The 18,163-nt window shown below is 45.2% G+C and overlaps 1 protein-coding gene across 1 annotated transcript in view; it reads left to right on the top strand.

Moving 5' to 3' along the window:
* The window catches only part of C9H12orf40 (chromosome 9 C12orf40 homolog), a 74,085-nt gene that overhangs the window by 16,968 nt on the left and 38,954 nt on the right, over positions 1-18,163 (top strand). The window contains exons 3-4 of the mRNA XM_033958872.1: positions 1,342-1,483; positions 9,547-9,679. Coding sequence (XP_033814763.1) covers positions 1,342-1,483; positions 9,547-9,679 — 275 coding nt within the window. The remainder of the gene's footprint in view (positions 1-1,341; positions 1,484-9,546; positions 9,680-18,163) is intronic.

Here is an 18,163-nt window from a genome sequence, read left to right as displayed (position 1 = left end):
GTCTGTGCAAAAAGAGAAAAAAAAATAAAAAGTGCAGAGAAAGTAGGGAGGGAGTGAAAGAGGACAAGGAGGAGCAAAGAAGAAAAAAAACCCCAGGGAAAAGTAAAAAAAAAAATTGAAGAAAAAATGTGTGGTGTAGATGATGGGCTGGGAGACTGGTTTTGAGAAAAGAGCTGTAGATGACCTAGAGAGAGAGAGAGAAGGGTGCTGACAAGCTGTGAGGGGGAGGAGAGAGTGGCAGGCCCCTAGCTTTTGATATGTCCACATTAACTGCCCTGCCAGATGTGTTTTGTTTTTCTTTGCTGGGTGAGGGAAAATTTGTTGTGCGTTTTGAGTTCAGCACCCCCAATCATTTTCAGAAGTTGACTCCTATACTTATACCATAACTTTCTAGATTTATTTATTTATATATTATTTAGCCCATCTTCCCAAAGGAGCCCAGAACGGGTTACAAGAGTACATTTACAGTATAAGCAGGACAAACTTTTGTGGGAAAACCAAACTTGATGTACATAGAGGTATAAATTTCAGCTTTTACAGTATAGTTATAACATACAGATTTGGAAATATAGACTTAGGGTTCCTTTTACTAATACCCTTTACAATACTGCATGCGCTAAATGCTAACGCCTCCATAGAGCTTAATATTTTTCATTTAGCGCATGGTTAGCGTGCGCTAATCTTTAGCGTGCGCTAAAAACACTAGCACACCTTAGTGGACATAGGGTGTTTTAAAATTGCAGCATTTCCCGAAGAGACATGTTTAAATAACATCATTTTCCGTATGGACATAGCCTAACATAAGGTAAAATAGTTTTATAGGTTTGCGCGTCATTGAAGTATGGTGGGTTTTTGATCCGGTGGACCGCCGTAAGGGTCAGTCAGGGATGCAGATGAAAGCTAAGGAGCTGGGTTTGTAAAGATGTACGGTATGTGCAGAATTAATATTCTTTCCAAGTAGTGAAACAAGTGTTTTGAGCCCCTTAGCATTATATAAATATATTTTTAACATCAGTACGCTAGCCTGTACATCTAATTCTGTCTCATTAATTTGGGAGTTTAAAATACTCTCAAATTCCATGAGGCACCCTTTTGGATATCATCCTAATAACTCTGAAAAGGTACTAATACTGATGACATGGGTGCCAGAGGATACCACCTGCTGTTCTCTGCAAGACAGTACTAAGACATATTGGACACTGCCTTGTTTGTCTATGTCTTAATCCTGCACTAGCACAAAAAAATAAAGCAAGGTTACTAAAACTTGCTTTATGTATGAGTTCTCTAATGAGTTTTTCAACTATACTGAACATTTTCTTTCTAATTTTTCTTAAATTTCAGGAATTTTTTGAAAAGAAAAAGCTTAAATCAAAGATGGAGATGCTGGAAGGATCAATATCACCCTCTAAAAATAATTCTGTTAGCTTAGACCTCCTTAACCTTTATGTTGTAAACCAGATATCTATGAAGAAAGAAGGAAACAGTGAGTGTGTTACTTGTTCAGAATAAATTTTCATGTATACAATTATTTCAACACAACAAATTAAAAAATATGCAAAATGCCCTTGATCAATGCACATTTTATGAAGACAGTCACCAAAAGAATAAAACAAAATGCCACAAAATAATCAAAAATTGGAAATAGCAGAACATCAATATACTGTTATACGTATTTATTCTATACAGCTATATTTTGAATGCCTTCAATTAAATCACTGTCCATTTTTTTCCATCTTTATAGGAGGTCTTTGTATCACCCCAGTATAAATATATTTTCTATTTCCTCTTTTAAAATTGACCAACAGCCCCCTTCTTTACTCTGTAGATCCTGCAATTGTATGCCACTCCCCCACCTTTTCTTTCTACTCTCTTTCCTGAACAGATTATAACCCGGTATAACTATATCCCAGTCATGGATCTCCATGAACTATGTCTCTGTGATCACCACTGAATCTCAGCCTCTAATCAGTGGTCTCAAACTTGTGGCCTATGAGCCGCATGTGGCTCGCCAGATACTATTTTGAGGCCCTCGGTATTCTAAAAAATGATTCTTTATGGAAAACTTGTGCCTTAAGTGTCCGGTGATCACGTCCGGCAGTCACTGTAACCTCAAGCAAGTGCTTTCCTGCGTCTGTATGCGATTGTGAGGTGGAGAGGACAATCGCGTACAGACGCAGGAAAGTGCTTGCGTGAGGTTACAGCAGTGAAGTGGGCAACGTTCCAGAATATAAGGTAATTATTGGAGGCAGTGCAGCTTGTGCATATGCTGGAGGAGGTGAGAGCTGAAGGTGGTTGCGGACACGACTGCTGGACACTCAGGCCCGGATTCTGTATAGGACGCCGGTCCTGGGCGTCCTATACAGAATCGGGCCTACACCCGCCCAAAGTTAACCTGATTCTGTAAACGACATCCATGTTGCAGACGCTGGTTACAGAATCGGGTTTAACATGCCCAACTCAACGGCCCCCCCTGAAGATCGCCAGCAGGAGGGTGCCCAACCCCTTCTGCCGGCCCCCCCCCATGAACTCCCCCTTGGTCTTACTTTCAAGTTGGACCAGATGGCTCCTGCATGTCCGGCCAGCAAGCCTGCCTCCCTCCCCCATAGGATCCTAGGGCCTTAGGCACCTGGACCAATCAGGCCCTAGGATCCTGTGGGATGGGAAGGGGAGGGGCCGGCCCGCCTTATTTGTATGGAGGCGGGCCTGCTGGCTGGACGTGCGAGGAGCCGTCCGGTCCAACTTGAAAGTAAGACTAAGTGGGGGGTTCCGGGGTAGAGGGGTTCGTTGGGGGGGTCTGGCAGGAGGAGTTGGGCACCCTCCTGCCGGGAATCTTAGGGGGGCCATTGGGGAGGCAGCAGGAGGGGTTGGGCACCCTCCTGCGGGCGATCTTAGGAGAGGGCTGTTGGGGGGGCCGGCAGGAGGGGTCGGGTACCCTCCTGCCGCGATTGTCAGGAGGGCCATTGGGGGGATGGCAGGAGGGGGTTGGGTACCCTCCTGCCGTGATTGTCGGGAGGGCCGTTGGGGTGGTTGGCAGGAGGGGTTGGGTACCCTCCTGCCGCGATCGCTGGGGGGGAGGGGAGACTTGCGGCCGTAGCCACGGCCTCTATAATAATCACAGCAGGGAGATCCTTGACGCGATTAGATACAGCGGCCACGTCTACTTACCATGTAGGCCAGCATTTTGCTAGCCTACATTGTAAGTGTCTCCCGTTCTGGTAGGGAGACACGTAGGGCCACCTAGGTTCGCTTAAGGCTATCGCCTAGCCTTAGGCGAGTTTAGGCGGGCTTGCGGGCCTCTCTAGGCTCCCTGGAGGTGCCTTCAATATAGGCGGCCTGCCTGGGGAGCATTTTTTTTTTTTAGAAAAAGTGCCTCCCGATTGGCTGATTAAGACAGCTGTAGGATGCCTACAGCTGCCTACAATTGGGAGCACTTTGCAGAATCAGGGCCTTAAGGCAGAAATTTTCCATAAAGAATTGTTCTTTATAATACTGAGGGCCTCAAAATAGTTAGTCTAAAATCTTGTCTCTTGCAGTTGATAGTTTTTCACTTTCTTCTGCATGTTGCACTGCTTTCAGCTATGTATAGCTATGTATAGCTGAAATTATCAGAAGCAATTAAGGAAAGATTTATAAACTATAACAAATTTTACCTCATGCAAAGTTGTCATTTGTTTAATAAGACATGAACTGTTTTTTTCTGTGACCCTCCAAGTACCTACAAATCCAAAATGTGGTCCTGCAAAGGGTTTGAGCTTGAGACTGCTGCTCTAGATCAAGAACCTTGTTTCCCATATTTCGAGCATTAGCTGTCCCTTTTCTCTCATTTGTGTAAAGGTATTGAGTGACTCACTCAGTGGCGTACCTAGGGTATGTGGCACCCGGGGCCCATCATTTTTTGACACCCCCCCCCCCCCCCCTCATGTAAAATTTTTTTTTTTTTTTTTTTTGCAATAACCATGAAATGGAATAAATGGTCAGAATAGAAACAGGCAGTGAAAATTTTCTTTTTTTTTTTTTTTTTTTTTTTTCCAAAGTATTTTTATTGAGAATGGCAAAAGGTCCAGACAAGCAACCATGGTCTGTACAGAAACTTATACATTATCAAAAAGAACACAGAATGAGAGTAACAGCAACAACAAGCATGAACAAGCCTCTCCCAAGAGAAAATTGCCAATGAGAGGCATAGCAATACACAACAAAAGGCCAAAACTTGGGGCAAGCAAACAAATCCCACCCCAGAACCCACAAGAATAATAAGCCGGACTAGACCCTCAGCCATATTTTATAATGAAAAAAACCCCCACAAGCAACAACACCCAGACCGCTCACCAGACACACCAATCCGCACAACAAGCACCCAAGAAACACCCAGCCACCACCCAGACAAAACTACCAGACACACCTACCCCACCAAGCCCAGACCCAACCCCCCCTCCCCAGAGAGTGCAAGCGCAAAGTGGACCGTGAAAAGGGCAGCTGCAGAAGTGGAAAGCCCCAGATAAGTAGGTTAGCTAAAGAAAGCCCACAGATAGAAGAAATCAGGATAACAGAAGTTCCAACAAATGCTCCCACAGAAAATTTTCTTTTATTGAACCTCATTTATGTAACCATTATTCCAAACATAACATAACATAAATTATGTCTGAATTGTCATGACATCAGAAGTACATATGGAGTAGTTGCAGGTGATGCTTGGGACAGTTCTGATTATGTTAGTTTGGTTTTATGTGTTTTTTTAATAGAAGGGTTTTTATTTCGTTTTTTTAAGGTTTTGTAGTTTGTGGTCGAGGTCAATAGGTTGTAGAGTTGGGGGTCAAGTGTTGCAGCTCGAATGGCTAGGAGGTTGTCGAACAGTTTTTTTCTTTTGACGTTTTTGGTTGGAGGGTGTGTGAATGGTGCGTGAGTTCTCCTATGTCTGTTTGAAGTGGATTGAATTATTTAGCTGAAGAAATTAGTTACCCCCCCCCATTCCACACACATTAATTCTCTTCCATTTTTGTTCCCATTATAAAAAAACACTGATAAGTTCCCAGGAAAAAAATACATTAAAATAAGAAGTGAAAACAAAGGCCCCTACAGATGAGAACATAACATAAGAATAGCCTAACTGGGTCACACCAATGGTCCATCATGCCCAGTAGCCCATTCTCATGGTAGCCAATAGTGCTGCCCGATTCAGAGAAAAATATTTCATTCGATCCGATTCACCCTGTTGAATCGATTTTTCGATTAGATTCACTGTTAATGACACCGCTTTTTAAGTTTAAACAAAGTATAACAATAAATTTCACAACAACAATAAATTTCACAAAGTACTTAAAAAAAAAAAAATCACATTTTTCCATTAAAGCAGTTCTGGAGACATTTGCTTGAACAGTCTTTTTTCCCAGTCCATAAGCAAGCAATATGAAAAAGATTTCCTTAATTATCTACTCAAACATTTTTGCTATTTACTTTCATTGTACCTATACTATTATTCAGTAGAAAAAATGGACTTAACTGTGCAGGAAATGAATCTCCTCATACACCCACCATATAGTGCAAAAATGTGCAAAGGTCTGTTTTTTTCTTTCGATCACTACATAGCCTAATGCCACACAAGCAGCGCTGTTACAAACATATTCTGAAGGTCAATGCTAAGGTTGACAAAGTTTCCTTCCTTGGACCAGAAGGAGATACTGACAAACCACTGGAAGAGATTCTAAAACAACTACCCAGAAATAACACCCAAAGACCCACTCAGTGTGTGAACCAGTTGAGTGGAGTGGACTAACTGGGGGTGGAAATGGGCCCAGAGTTTGCTCAGCAGAATTTCCCAGACTACCTCTTCCTCTCAACACACTGACATGCTACCACCACCACCAACACTAGGAACACCTCACCGAGTATGCCAGCAATGCTTATAAACTTTATAAAACACATTATTATATTTTCTTATAAAGCATATATTTTAACTGAACTCAGCCTTGCCATTCACAAAAATAGAAAAGTTCCCATTTCAAGCTGTCTCATGTACACTTTTCAAATCTAACATATTGTAACCACAAAACAGAAAATAAAATTATTTTTTCTACCTTTTGTTCTCTGATCAATATTCAAATCTTGTTGGTCCCAGGCTCTTGTTGTCTTGCTTGCCAGGGTCTCCTTTCTCCGTGCTAACCATCCGTCTGCCATCTCTGTTCTCCCCTTCCGTTTCCCTTCCCTCTCCCGGAGATCTGGCATCTTTCCTTTTTTTTGTCTCCATCCACAGATTCACCTTTTCTCAACTCCCCACCACCCCAGGATCCACCATCTCTCCCTTTCTGTTCCCAACTATCCTCCTATCCAGTATCTCTATCCCCCCTCCACACCATCCCCTGTTTCCAAGTTCTCTCCCTTTCTGTTCCTTCCCTCCCTAAATCCCATTATGCACCATCTCTCTCCCACTCCTCTGTTTTTAGACCCATTATTTCTAACCCCCAAAGTCTGGCATATGCATGTATCTTTGAACCCCCCCTTCCCTCTCTCCCTCTGTGTACTTTTACACCAGGACCCCCCTCCCCCGAAGGTCTGTCCCCCCTCCGAAGGGCTACACCCCACCCCTGAAGACCTGCACCCCCCGAAGGACTTTACCTCCCACCCGAAGGTCTGTCCCCCTCTGAAGGCCTAAACCCCACCCCTGAAGGACTGCACCCCCCCCCCGAAGGCCTGCACTCCCTTGAAGGTCTGCACCCCCCCGAAGGCCTGTCCCCCCCTTGAAGGCCTGTCCCACCCCCTTGTAGGCCTGTCCCCCCTTTAAGGCCTGCCTGCCTGCCTTTCCCCCCCTTGAAGGCCTGTCTCCCCCTTGAAGGCCTGCACCCCCCTTGAAGGCCTGCACCCCCCCTTGAAGGCCTGCACCCCCCCTTGAAGGCCTGTCCCCCCCCTTGTAGGCCTGTCCCCCCCCTTGTAGGCCTGTCCCCCCCCTTGAAGGCCTGCCTGCCTTTCCCCCCTTGAAGGCCTGCACCCCCCTTGAAGGCCTGCACCCCCCCTTGAAGGCCTGCACCCCCCCTTGAAGGCCTGTCCCCCCCTTGTAGGCCTGTCCCCCCCCCTTGTAGGCCTGTCCCCCCCCCTTGTAGGCCTGTCCCCCCCTTGAAGGCCTGCCTGCCTTTCCCCCCTTGAAGGCCTGCACCCCCCCTTGAAGGCCTGCACCCCCCCTTGAAGGCCTGTCCCCCCCCTTGTAGGCCTGTCCCCCCCCTTGTAGGCCTGTCCCCCCCCCTTGTAGGCCTGTCCCCCCCTTGAAGGCCTGCCTGCCTTTCCCCCCTTGAAGGCCTGCACCCCCTTGAAGGTCTGCACCCCCCCAAAGGCCTACACCCCCCCCCGAAGGTCTGCACCCCCCTGAAGGCCTGCCTGCCCCCCTTGAAGGCCTGCACCCCTTGAATGTCTGCACCCCCCCCCCGAAGGCCTGTCCCCCCTTGAAGGCCTGCCTGCCTGCCTGTCACCCCCTCCCCCTTGAAAGCCTGCTTGCCTGCCCGCCCGCCCCACCCTGAAGGCCTGATGCCCCGACCCACCCCGAAGGACCGCTCGCCCCCCTGGCCTCCCCGCACCACCTATGAACAGCCGCAGCAGGATCGCGAAGTCAGCGTCGGGTACCAGCCCTAAGGGGGTGTTCCCGGCCTTGCCGTTCAGTCCCCCGCCACCCCCGAAGGACCGCTCGCCCCCCTGGCCTCCCCGCACCACCTATGAACAGCCGCAGCAGGATCGCGAAGTCAGCGTCAGCATCCCTGCGCTGCTTCCTACGACGCGATCCCGCCCCTCCTCTGACGTCAGAGGAGGGGCGGGACCGTGGCGCAGGAAGCAGCGCAGGGATGCTGACGCTGACTTCGCGATCCTGCTGCGGCTGTTCATAGGTGGTGCGGGGAGGCCAGGGGGGCGAGCGGTCCTTCGGGGGTGGCGGGGGACTGAACGGCAAGGCCGGGAACACCCCCTTAGGGCTGGTACCCGGGGCGGCCCGCCCCCCCCGCCCCCCCCTAGGTACGCCACTGGACTCACTTACCTGAGGGCTTATACTTACTTTGGGGTTTTGATCACCCTGCCCTGTCATTTATTTATTTTCTGTCAATATCTGGTATTTTAAACTTGAGGCCAATATACTAAAAGAACAATAAAAATACCCATAAATGGCCTTGCATTCTAAAACAGGAAATAATAGTATATATGAGGGTAGTTTTATGAAGCATTTTATGCAAGTAAAAAATTATAAAATTGTGCAGGGTATACACATGCACAAGTACATATGCAGACAAGAGCATTTCTATTTTTATGTAATCTGTGGTATGTTTTCCTGAGAGTGTAGTTTGGGTGAAGCTGATACTGTATATGAACATATTTTATAACATGTACAGGCATAGAGTACATGTGTGAGAGAATTTGTGTGCTACAAGAGATTATATTGTGAGAACATTTTTTTAAACCAAATAGGCATCTTTTTGACATTGCACTGAGGCAATTTGTTAGTGGACTTCCAACATATTTTCCCATTAACTATTATTGTATAGTAAAACCATATACTTTACTGTATTGTACCCTACATACAAGCATAAACTCTTGTTAAATTGAATAATAATAATAACAGTTTATATACCGCAGGACCGTGAAGTTCTATGTGGTTTACAATGATTAAAAGATACTATACTACAAATTGAGTAGAATTAACAAAGTTAAGAGCTAGTGATTAACAGCTCTAGAGATCAGTTATTGTGGAATAAGATTGTACAGGTCAGTTCCCTAAATACTTCAGGAACAGATATACTTTTAGGTGTTTCCTAAATTCCCCATAAGTAGTAGGCATAAGCAATTGTTCCAGATCTTTACCCCCATAATGCTGCCTGATGTGAGAAAAGATGTTGATGATGTCTTTTAAATTTACATCCTCTAACCGGTGGAGAAACAAAGTTCAAGTGTGCGTTTCTCTTATGTCTGTTGGTTGAGAAAGAGAAAAGGTCAGTTATATTTAGGGGCTAAACCAAATAGTACCTTAAAGCAAAGACATCCAAACTAAACTTCACACGTGCCTCCATCAGCAGCCAATGCAAAAGTCGGTAAAAGGTGTTACATGATTGAACTTCTTCAACCCAAAAATTAGATTGACCGCCGCATTTTGCACTAGTTGTAATCGCTGCATATTCTTCAGGGAAATTGCCAAATAGGCGATATTACAGTAATGAAGTTGACTCAGTATAAGGGATTATACCAGAATTCTAAATGATGAAACATCAAAATATGCTCTAATGGACCGAAGCTTCCAGCGAGTGAAAAAACCCTTTCTAACCAAGGAGTCCACCTGGTCTTTCATGGTTAGGCTCTGGTCCAATGTTACACCCAATACCTTCATAGTAGATTGAATAGGATAATTAAATTTATTGATGCACAGTGATGTTTTAGTGTCAAGCGGGTGTGACAAAGCTACAAAAAATTTTGTTTTTTCTGAATTAAGCTTTAGTCTGAATTCAGTCATCCATTGCTCCATTAAATCTTATATTAAATCTTATCCATTAAATCTTATATTCTTTTTTATTTTTTAAATTACAGGTATTCTGAGCAAAGCAGTGCATGTGGATATGAACAGAGGAATAAAAATTCCACACAGAAAATGTAACGTGGAACTTCCTGTGTCACCATCTACTATTCCATCCAAAATATGCTTAGATTACACTCAGAACTGGTAAGTAAGAATTGCGGAAAAAGAGATAATTATTTCAAGTAAAAACTATACAACCTATGCAGTCTGCACATTGTGGTATGCAGACTATACCTGCTAGGAATGTCCCTAGAGCAGTGCTCAAGTCAAGTTCAGACTCCACGCAATTACCCTCTTTTAAAGCACAATGTCAGTCATTGAATGAATTTCCTTCTGTGTCCTGTAGAGGGAGTGGGAGAGCAGAACTGCAGGATTCCCATCCCCCACGGAAGCCTAGAGTGATTAACAGAAAATCACTTCCTCCTGAGGGTTTGGGGCGGGGCTTCAGACTCAATCTGAGAACCCAGTTCCTTGAGAATCAGAAGCAGCAGGAACTGGGAGAGGACAGGTCACAGCGCTCAGGGCTGAGAGCTCTGAATGTCAGCCAAACTCCAGAGTCTATGGAGTTAATAGAGGCTGGTGAGGACATGCCTCTTGGTCTGTTGGAGGAGCCACAGGATATGGAGCTGGAAGCCAATGCTGAGACAATTACTGAATTGCCTAGTGAAGCCCAGCCCATGGAGATATGATGTGTGAGAGGCAAGTGACTGACTTTATTATAATGATTTTGAAAGTTTGTTTTTTCTAATTACTTGCCTGTGCTGGATATCTTTAAACCAGCTGAAAAGTTAAAGAAGTTTTCTTTTGGACTGTATTTTTGGAACTTATTTTCTTTTTGGAAGTTTATGGTTCTTTCCCTGGTGGGGAAAGTGAACTGTTCAGTCCCAGACAGTGGGGTTAGCCCCGTGTTCATAGTGGTGGGATAGAGGGCCAATTTTATGGCAGATTAACACCACACGGAGCACACTGTCTGGCCAGCACTTTGCTGCTGAAGAAGCCAGTGTAATTGCACTGACTTGTATTGAATTGATACAGCTCTGAAGCTTGTGTGTTTTGAGTTTTTGAGTTTTTTTCTTTTCTCTTGGGATACATGCTGATGGACTATGAATTAATGTGGACTTTAGCAACTTATTTAGTTTTTGCCATATGGACATTGAGTCTCAGTTATAAGCAGAAACATCCTGACAAAGCTTTATGTTTATTTTTACTTTGAGGAATAAAGCTCAAATTTATTTTGAAAAAGAACTTACCTGGTGCGGTGGTGTCCTTAACTAAACGCTTTATTATTTTTCCTTGAGCTGCCCGCAGCAGCTCACAAGAGGTTTTTCTTGTACCGGTGGCCAAAGACACCTTGCCCTGAGTCTGCCGGTTACAACATCAAACTATTAAACTTTATAGTCTCTTGTTCTCCCCGAGAGATTTTACACAGTATGGACCTGATTCTTTAAACCCGTGTTCTGATGGTAGGCAGTGGTAGGTGTCCTGCTGCCATCTCACAGCCAATCGGACACACGCCTACATTGTAAGTTCACTTCTACAGAGGTACATAGAGACTCTTATGTATACCCAAGGCATGGTGTGGAAGTGGCCTTGGGTGTCGGTAAGCATCCCTGCGCATCTCCGTAGGTGTGAGACAGACACCTTAAATGTAAGCCTCTAATATGCTGACCTACATTTGAGGCGTCTGTCAGTGAATATAGATGTGATTCTCTTTAGGATGCCGATGTGTGATTGACATGTGATCAGTGGCCACCTCTTAGATGTCTGCCGAGATCGGTGTCCTATAGATAATCAGGCCCTATATGTCCCTTAATTTCTTAAATTCAGATATTATCCTCACTACAACCTCTGCTAGGAAGCTAGTCTATACTTCCACCGCGTTTTCCAAAAAGAAATAATTCCTTAGATTACTCCTCTAGGATTTTTTGTTTCAGAGCTTCCTTTCAAAGAAAAGAGGTCAGCCTTCTGTGCATTTATAGCATGGCAATATTTAAATGTCTCTCATTTCTCCCCTCTCATTTTTTTCCAAAATATATACACTTAGGTGTGTAGATATCAACATGGGCTACCATTAAGATGGGTTACCGTATTTTCACGCAGATAACGCGCACCTGTGTAAAACGCGCACACGGGTATAGCGCGCAGAAACCACGATTTTATGTACAAAAACTTTTGTATACCGCGCTCACGGGTATACCGCGCATGCTGCCCGACTGTCCTTTCGCCCGCCCCGACTCTCCTCTGGCCACCCCGACTCTCCTTTCGCCCTCCCCGACTCTCCGTGCGCTGTCCCGACTCTCCGTTCACCCTCCCTGACTTTCCGTGCACTGCCCCGCCTCTCCGTGCGCTGTCCCGACTCTCCGTTCACCCTCCCTGACTTTCCGTGCACTGCCCCGACTCTCCGTGCGCTGTCCCGACTCTCTGTTCACCCTCCCTGACTTTCCGTGCACTGCCCCGCCTCTCCGTGCGCTGTCCTGACAATATCGGGCCAGAAGGGAGCCCAAACCCTCCTGGCCACGGCGACCCCATACCCCCACCCCGCACTACATTACGGGCAGGAGGGATCCCAGGCCCTCCTGCCCTCGACGCAAACCCCCCTCCCTCCAACGACCGCCCCCTCCAAGAACCTCCGACCGCCCCCCCAGCCGACCCGCGACCCCCCTGGCCGACCCCCACGACACCCCCACCCGCCTTCCCCGTACCTTTGTGTAGTTGGGACAGACGGGAGCCAAACCCGCCTGTCCGGCAGGCAGCCAACGACGGAATGAGGCCGGATTGGCCCATCCGTCCCAAAGCTCCGCCTACTGGTGGGGCCTAAGGCGCGTGGGCCAATCAGAATAGGCCCTGGAGCCTTAGGTCCCACCTGGGGGCGCGGCCTGAGGCACATGGTCGGGTTGGGCCCATGTGCCTCAGGCCGCGCCCCCAGGTGGGACCTAAGGCTCCAGGGCCTATTCTGATTGGCCCACGCGCCTTAGGCCCCACCAGTAGGCGGAGCTTTGGGACGAATGGGCCAATCCGGCCTCATTCCGTCGTTGGCTGCCTGCCGGACAGGCGGGTTTGGCTCCCGTCTGTCCGGCCAACTACCAAAGGTACGGGGAAGGGGGGTGGGGGTGTCGTGGGGGTCGGCCAGGGGGGTCGCGGGTCGGCTGGGGGGGCGGTTGGAGGTTCTTGGGGGGGGCGGTCGTTGGAGGGAGGGGGGTTTGCGTCGAGGGCAGGAGGGCCTGGGATCCCTCCTGCCCGTAATGTAGTGCGGGGTGGGGGTCGCCGTGGCCAGGAGGGTTTGGGCTCCCTCCTGGCCCGATATTGTTGGGGAGTTGGGGAGTCGGCCGGGCAAGAGGGCTTGGGCTCCCTCTTGCTCCGATCATGGATGCGGGTGCGGGTGGGAGCGCGTGCGAGCGGTTGTTCGGGGTGGGGGTGCGAGCGGTCCTGCTGGGGGGGGGTGAATCGGGCGTCGGGCGGGGTGGGAACTATGTAAAAAAAATTTTCTATACCGCGCTCACGCGTATAACGCGTGAGGGGTATGCGCGGTAGGTAAAAACGCGTATAACGCGCGCGTTATATGCGTGAAAATACGGTATTTTATCTTAACTTGTGCTATTTTTGCACATGTTCTATTTTAAGCAATGAAACCAAATTAACATTCATCTTTCATTCATTCTTTAGCTCTCCACACAAGCAGGTACTGGTACAATAAATCTCCACCCTTCTACTTCGGGTGAGAAGGCACCCGCTCATACACAGTAAAGCACTGCTAGAAGTTTCTGCATAAATGATTGCTAACTAGATCCTTGCAAGGCTCCTTCAAATGATGTGAGAATATTTAAAATAATAACATAGTAAATAACATCAGATAAAGACCTACGTGGTCATACATAGTAACATAGTAACATAGTAGATGACGGCAGAAAAAGACCCGAATGGTCCATCCAGTCTGCCCAACCTGATTCAATTTAAATTTTTTTTTTTTTTTTTTTTTCTTCTTAGCTATTTCTGGGCAAGAATCCAAAGCTTTACCCGGTACTATGCTTGGGTTCCACCTGCCGAAATCTCTGTTAAGACTTGCTCCAGCCCATCTACACCCTCCCAGCCATTGAAGCCCTCCCCTGCCCATCCTCCACCAAACGGCCATACACAGACACAGACCGTACAAGTCTGCCCAGTAACTGGCCTAGTTCAATAAGTCTGCCCAACAGTCACATTATCAAGGCAATGTTGAACCAATAATCTAGTAAATTATTACATTTTACATGCTAAGTTTCCCTATAAGATGCCTTTCTCTCCTCCGAAGATATGCAAGACCTGTACTCAGATGTTACAAATGTAGTATTTATTTATTTATTTATTTATTTATTTATTTAATTTTATTATTTATATACCACTTATATCCTAAGTGGTTTACATTCAGGTACTTTATCATATTTCCCTATCTGTCCCAGTGGGCTCAAACTCTATCTAGTGTATCTGGGGCAATGAGGGGATTAAGTGACTTGCCCAGGGTCACAAGGAGCAGCGAGGGATTTGAACTCACAGCCTCAGGGTGCTGAGGCTGTAGTTCTAACCCCTGTACCACACACTCCCAGAAAATACACACTGGCTGCTGATTCATCCTTGTCATTTTCAGGGCTCAGACTGTATAAAAGTCGGTCCTGCACTGACCCTGTTTTCCCAGCTACTGAGATGCGATCAAAGTTAACTCCAGCCTGGTCTGTGTTGTCATATATGAGACAGACCGTAGAAATCCTTACTGCTTTGGCTTCACTTACCTACTGCTGGAGTTGCCATCAAAGCTAACTTTAGCCCATCCTGATATGTTTTATCATATACGGGACACAGACTATAGAAGTCCATCTGGCATTAGCTTCACTTCCCATGGATTATTAATTCTTGATTAAATTGTCGGAATTAAATTGTCTCTCTGACATTTCTGGGACAGAGACCATAGAAGTTCACCCAGTACTATTCTTAGTCCACCCAGTAGAAGTCTACCCAGTACTGATTTTTGGGCTGAAGAAGTTTGATCACGTAACTCCTTCCTACCGACTCCTGCACTGGTTGCCGATGGAGGCTCATGTGAAGTTTAAGTTCGGTTGTTTCTGCTTTAAGGTACTTTTCGGCCTAGCTCCCAGATATACATCTAACTTTTTCTCTTTTTCAACCAATCAATATATGAGTAGCTCAATCGTGAATTTCGTTTCCCCACCGGTTAGAGGATGTAAATTTAAAAGACATCATCAACAACTCTTCTCATATCAGGCAGCATTATGGAGTAAAGATCTGAAACAATTACTCATGCTTGCAAATACCTATGAGGAATTCAGGAAACACCTAAAAAACATATCTGTTTCTAAAGTACGTAGGCAGCTGCACTGCACAATCCTTCCCCACAACTTGATTGCTAAACTTCAACTCTGTTAGTACTACTCAATCTGTAACATTTTTAATCATTGTAAACCGCATAGAACTTCACGGTCCTGCGGTATATAAACTGTTATTATTATTATTCTAACCACTGGAGTTGCCACTGAAGCACGCTTCAGCCTTTCTACAGTATCTTGATATTTAAGGGACACAGACCATAAAAGTTTGCCCAACACTGTCTTAGGGAGGAGAGGAGACTGTGAATGGGCAGACTGGATGGGCCCTTTGGCCTTTATCTGCCATCATGTTTTTATGTTCCAAATTACTGGAGTTTGCATCATCCCTCTCTAGCCCATCCTAACCAAATTGCAGTATACAGGACACAGACCGTGCAAGTCTGCCCAGTACCATTCTTAGTTCTTCACAACCTGCTGTCCTGGGAGAATACCTGCTATAGGTAAGTAACAGATAAAAAAGCACATAAAGCAAAGTTATTTTATTGGTTTATTTTTTAAAAGTTTGTTTTATTTAATTTGATATACTTTGTTTTTCCTTTCATCATATGTTAAACTTGTAAATCACTTAGCATTATAGATTTATAGTGTAATAAATATTCTTAAATAAGATATCCATCAAGTACGGCATGCTATAAGATTTCTTTGTGATAACCCTATACAGATAGGTGCGCTTTTTGTTGCTCCAGGAAGAGATCAGAAAGCAATGTGCCAACAATCACTATCTAACTTTAGTAGGCCTCCTGTATTTGTATTTTTATCCATCCTTGTTAGATTTGGAAGTGAAGGAAATCATAGGCCTTTGTTATCTGAGGACAAGCAGGCAGCATATTCTCACATATAGGTGATGTCATTTTTGGAGCCTGGCACTGACAGTGCATAAGTGTACTGTCACTTTAAAAGTCTCGAGATTGCCCTGTGGCGGGGAGGTGATGCCTGCTGACTGGTCAGGCACTCCTGGGCTGCCACATACACCTGACCTAGTGGACGTCTGAAGTGGCCAAGGGGCAAAATAAAAAGGTTAATGTTCTCAATAAGTTGAAGCAATTCTTCTTTAAATGTGGTTCATCAGATAACATATTGCATTGTCCTTAAACACTAACACCACACAGGTGCTTGAAAACCAAAAATAAAGTTGTCTTTTCAACAGCCAGTTAATCCACATTAACTATTTTGCTTAGGCTTTATCTTCTAGTTACAGCAACAGTTCAATTCATCCCACTGGCTGCTTCATTAGCAAGAAACAAACAATGTCCAACATAGGCCTTAGGTAGGTCACAAGACCTTTGCGAGGAATAAGCATTTCCTCAGCTCTTACATTATGGAATGCTATGTCTATCTTTGCCAAGAATCCTCCAAAACCAGGTTTAAATCTTACATTAAAACTTTCCTATTTAAGGATGCCTACATTTTTTTTCCTTTTTATAAAAAATAAGAATGAGATTTTTTTTATTTATCCAAACTCAGACAAGCCTGGACAATTTTAAATATGTTCCCCTCCCTTTATGTTATACCTTTGTATTCTTTTCCTTTAAAATATTGTATTTCTCCCCCTTTCCTTATGTATCAAGTGGATTGCTTTTTGTATTCCATGTAATTTTATTTTAACTATTTTCTAGTTTATTTTTATTGTACAAACTTGAAACTTTGCACACAGCACTGCTATCATTCCAAGTGGACTCATTTCACCATCTGGTATAATTACCTGCCTCTTCCATCAATCCTAGATTATTTTCTATACCTTTCTAACCCTGGATTTAAAAACACTTCAGTCAGAGTTCATTTCAGTGCCGTTAGCGCTTGTCATACTCCACTTGTCAAAAAACCATGAAAGGCCTTCTCAATACCAAGCCTCCAATCAAGCCTCCTCTTGTAGCTTGGGACCTTAATGCTATCCTTTCCATTCTGTTGAAGTCTCCTTTTGAACCACTCTCATTTTCATCCCTTAAACATTTTACTTGGTAAGTAACCTTCCTTTTTGCTATCACATCTGCATGTCGAATCAGCGAACTTCAATCTCTTGTGTCAGATCCACCATATTCAACATTCTACCATAACAGAGTACTTCTTTGCACTTATCCTGAGTTCCTCCCGAAGATTGTCTTGGAGTTTTATCTAAATCAGTCCATAGTTCTCCCGGTCTTCTTTCCAAGATTGCATTCTCATCCTTGTGAAGCAGCACTCTATACACTGGACTGTAAACCTGCTCTTGCTTATTACTTGGATCATACCAACCCACACCAAGCTTCTACACAATTTTTCCTGTTTTTTGATCCAAATAGACTTGGAACTTCAGTCACCAAGAGAACAATTTCCACATGGCTGGCAGACTGTATCTCCTTTGCTTGGGCTGGGCTGAAGCTTGGCGATCATGTCACAGCACACAAAGTACAAGCAATGGTGACTTCAGTAGCTCATCTACATTCCACTTCCATTGAGGACATCAATTCATACATTCACATCTCACTATTGTTTGGAGAATCATTCCAGATGGGACAGTCGGTTCGGCCAAGCAGGTCTACAAAATGTATTCTCTGCTTAGATGCCAACTTCCATCCAACCCGTTTAGTTTTGCCAGGCTCATGGTAGTTGTCAATAATCCTCTTCTCTGTGGCATGATCCTGGCATCTAGAGAGTCCCACATGTGAGAATATGCTCCTTTCTTGTCCTTAGATAAAGCACAGTTACTTACCTGTAGCAGGTTTTATCCAAGGGCAGCAGGCAGATATTCTCATAAACCTCCCACCTTCCCTAGTTGGCTTCTTTGCTTTGTTATTGAACTGAAAATCCCATGGCCAACATCGGGCAGGAAGGCATCAACACATGCATGGTATGAGCTGTCTCTAGACTTTTAAAGTGACAGTAAACTTTTGCACTGTCCGTGCGGGGCTTCATGGATGACGCCACCCACATGTGAGAATAGCTGCCTGTCTGCCCTTGGATAACACCTTTTGCAGGTAGGTAACTGTGGTTTTTCTGCTATTATTAATTGTACAATCAGTCAGTCAGACATGGTTTTATACAAAGAATGTGGGGGCATGCAGTAGCCAGTATTCAGTGATTCTTACTGAAGGCCATTGCTGGCATAAAGAAGGGGGTCTACACAGAACTGAAATGAGATAGTCACTTAGAAGTTATTCAAATAGCTTGGATGTGTCTTATGTAAAATACCTAGCAAATAATATAGCCCTATCATACAGATACAAACTGGATATGGGCAGAATTTGTTTTCCTCAAAAGTGTGTGAAGACATGAG

The sequence above is a fragment of the Geotrypetes seraphini genome, chromosome 9 (genome assembly GCF_902459505.1).
Source record: "Geotrypetes seraphini chromosome 9, aGeoSer1.1, whole genome shotgun sequence".
NCBI lineage: Eukaryota > Metazoa > Chordata > Amphibia > Gymnophiona > Dermophiidae > Geotrypetes > Geotrypetes seraphini.
Note: the sequence above shows the minus strand (reverse complement) of the source record. Positions and strands in the feature narration are given on the sequence as shown.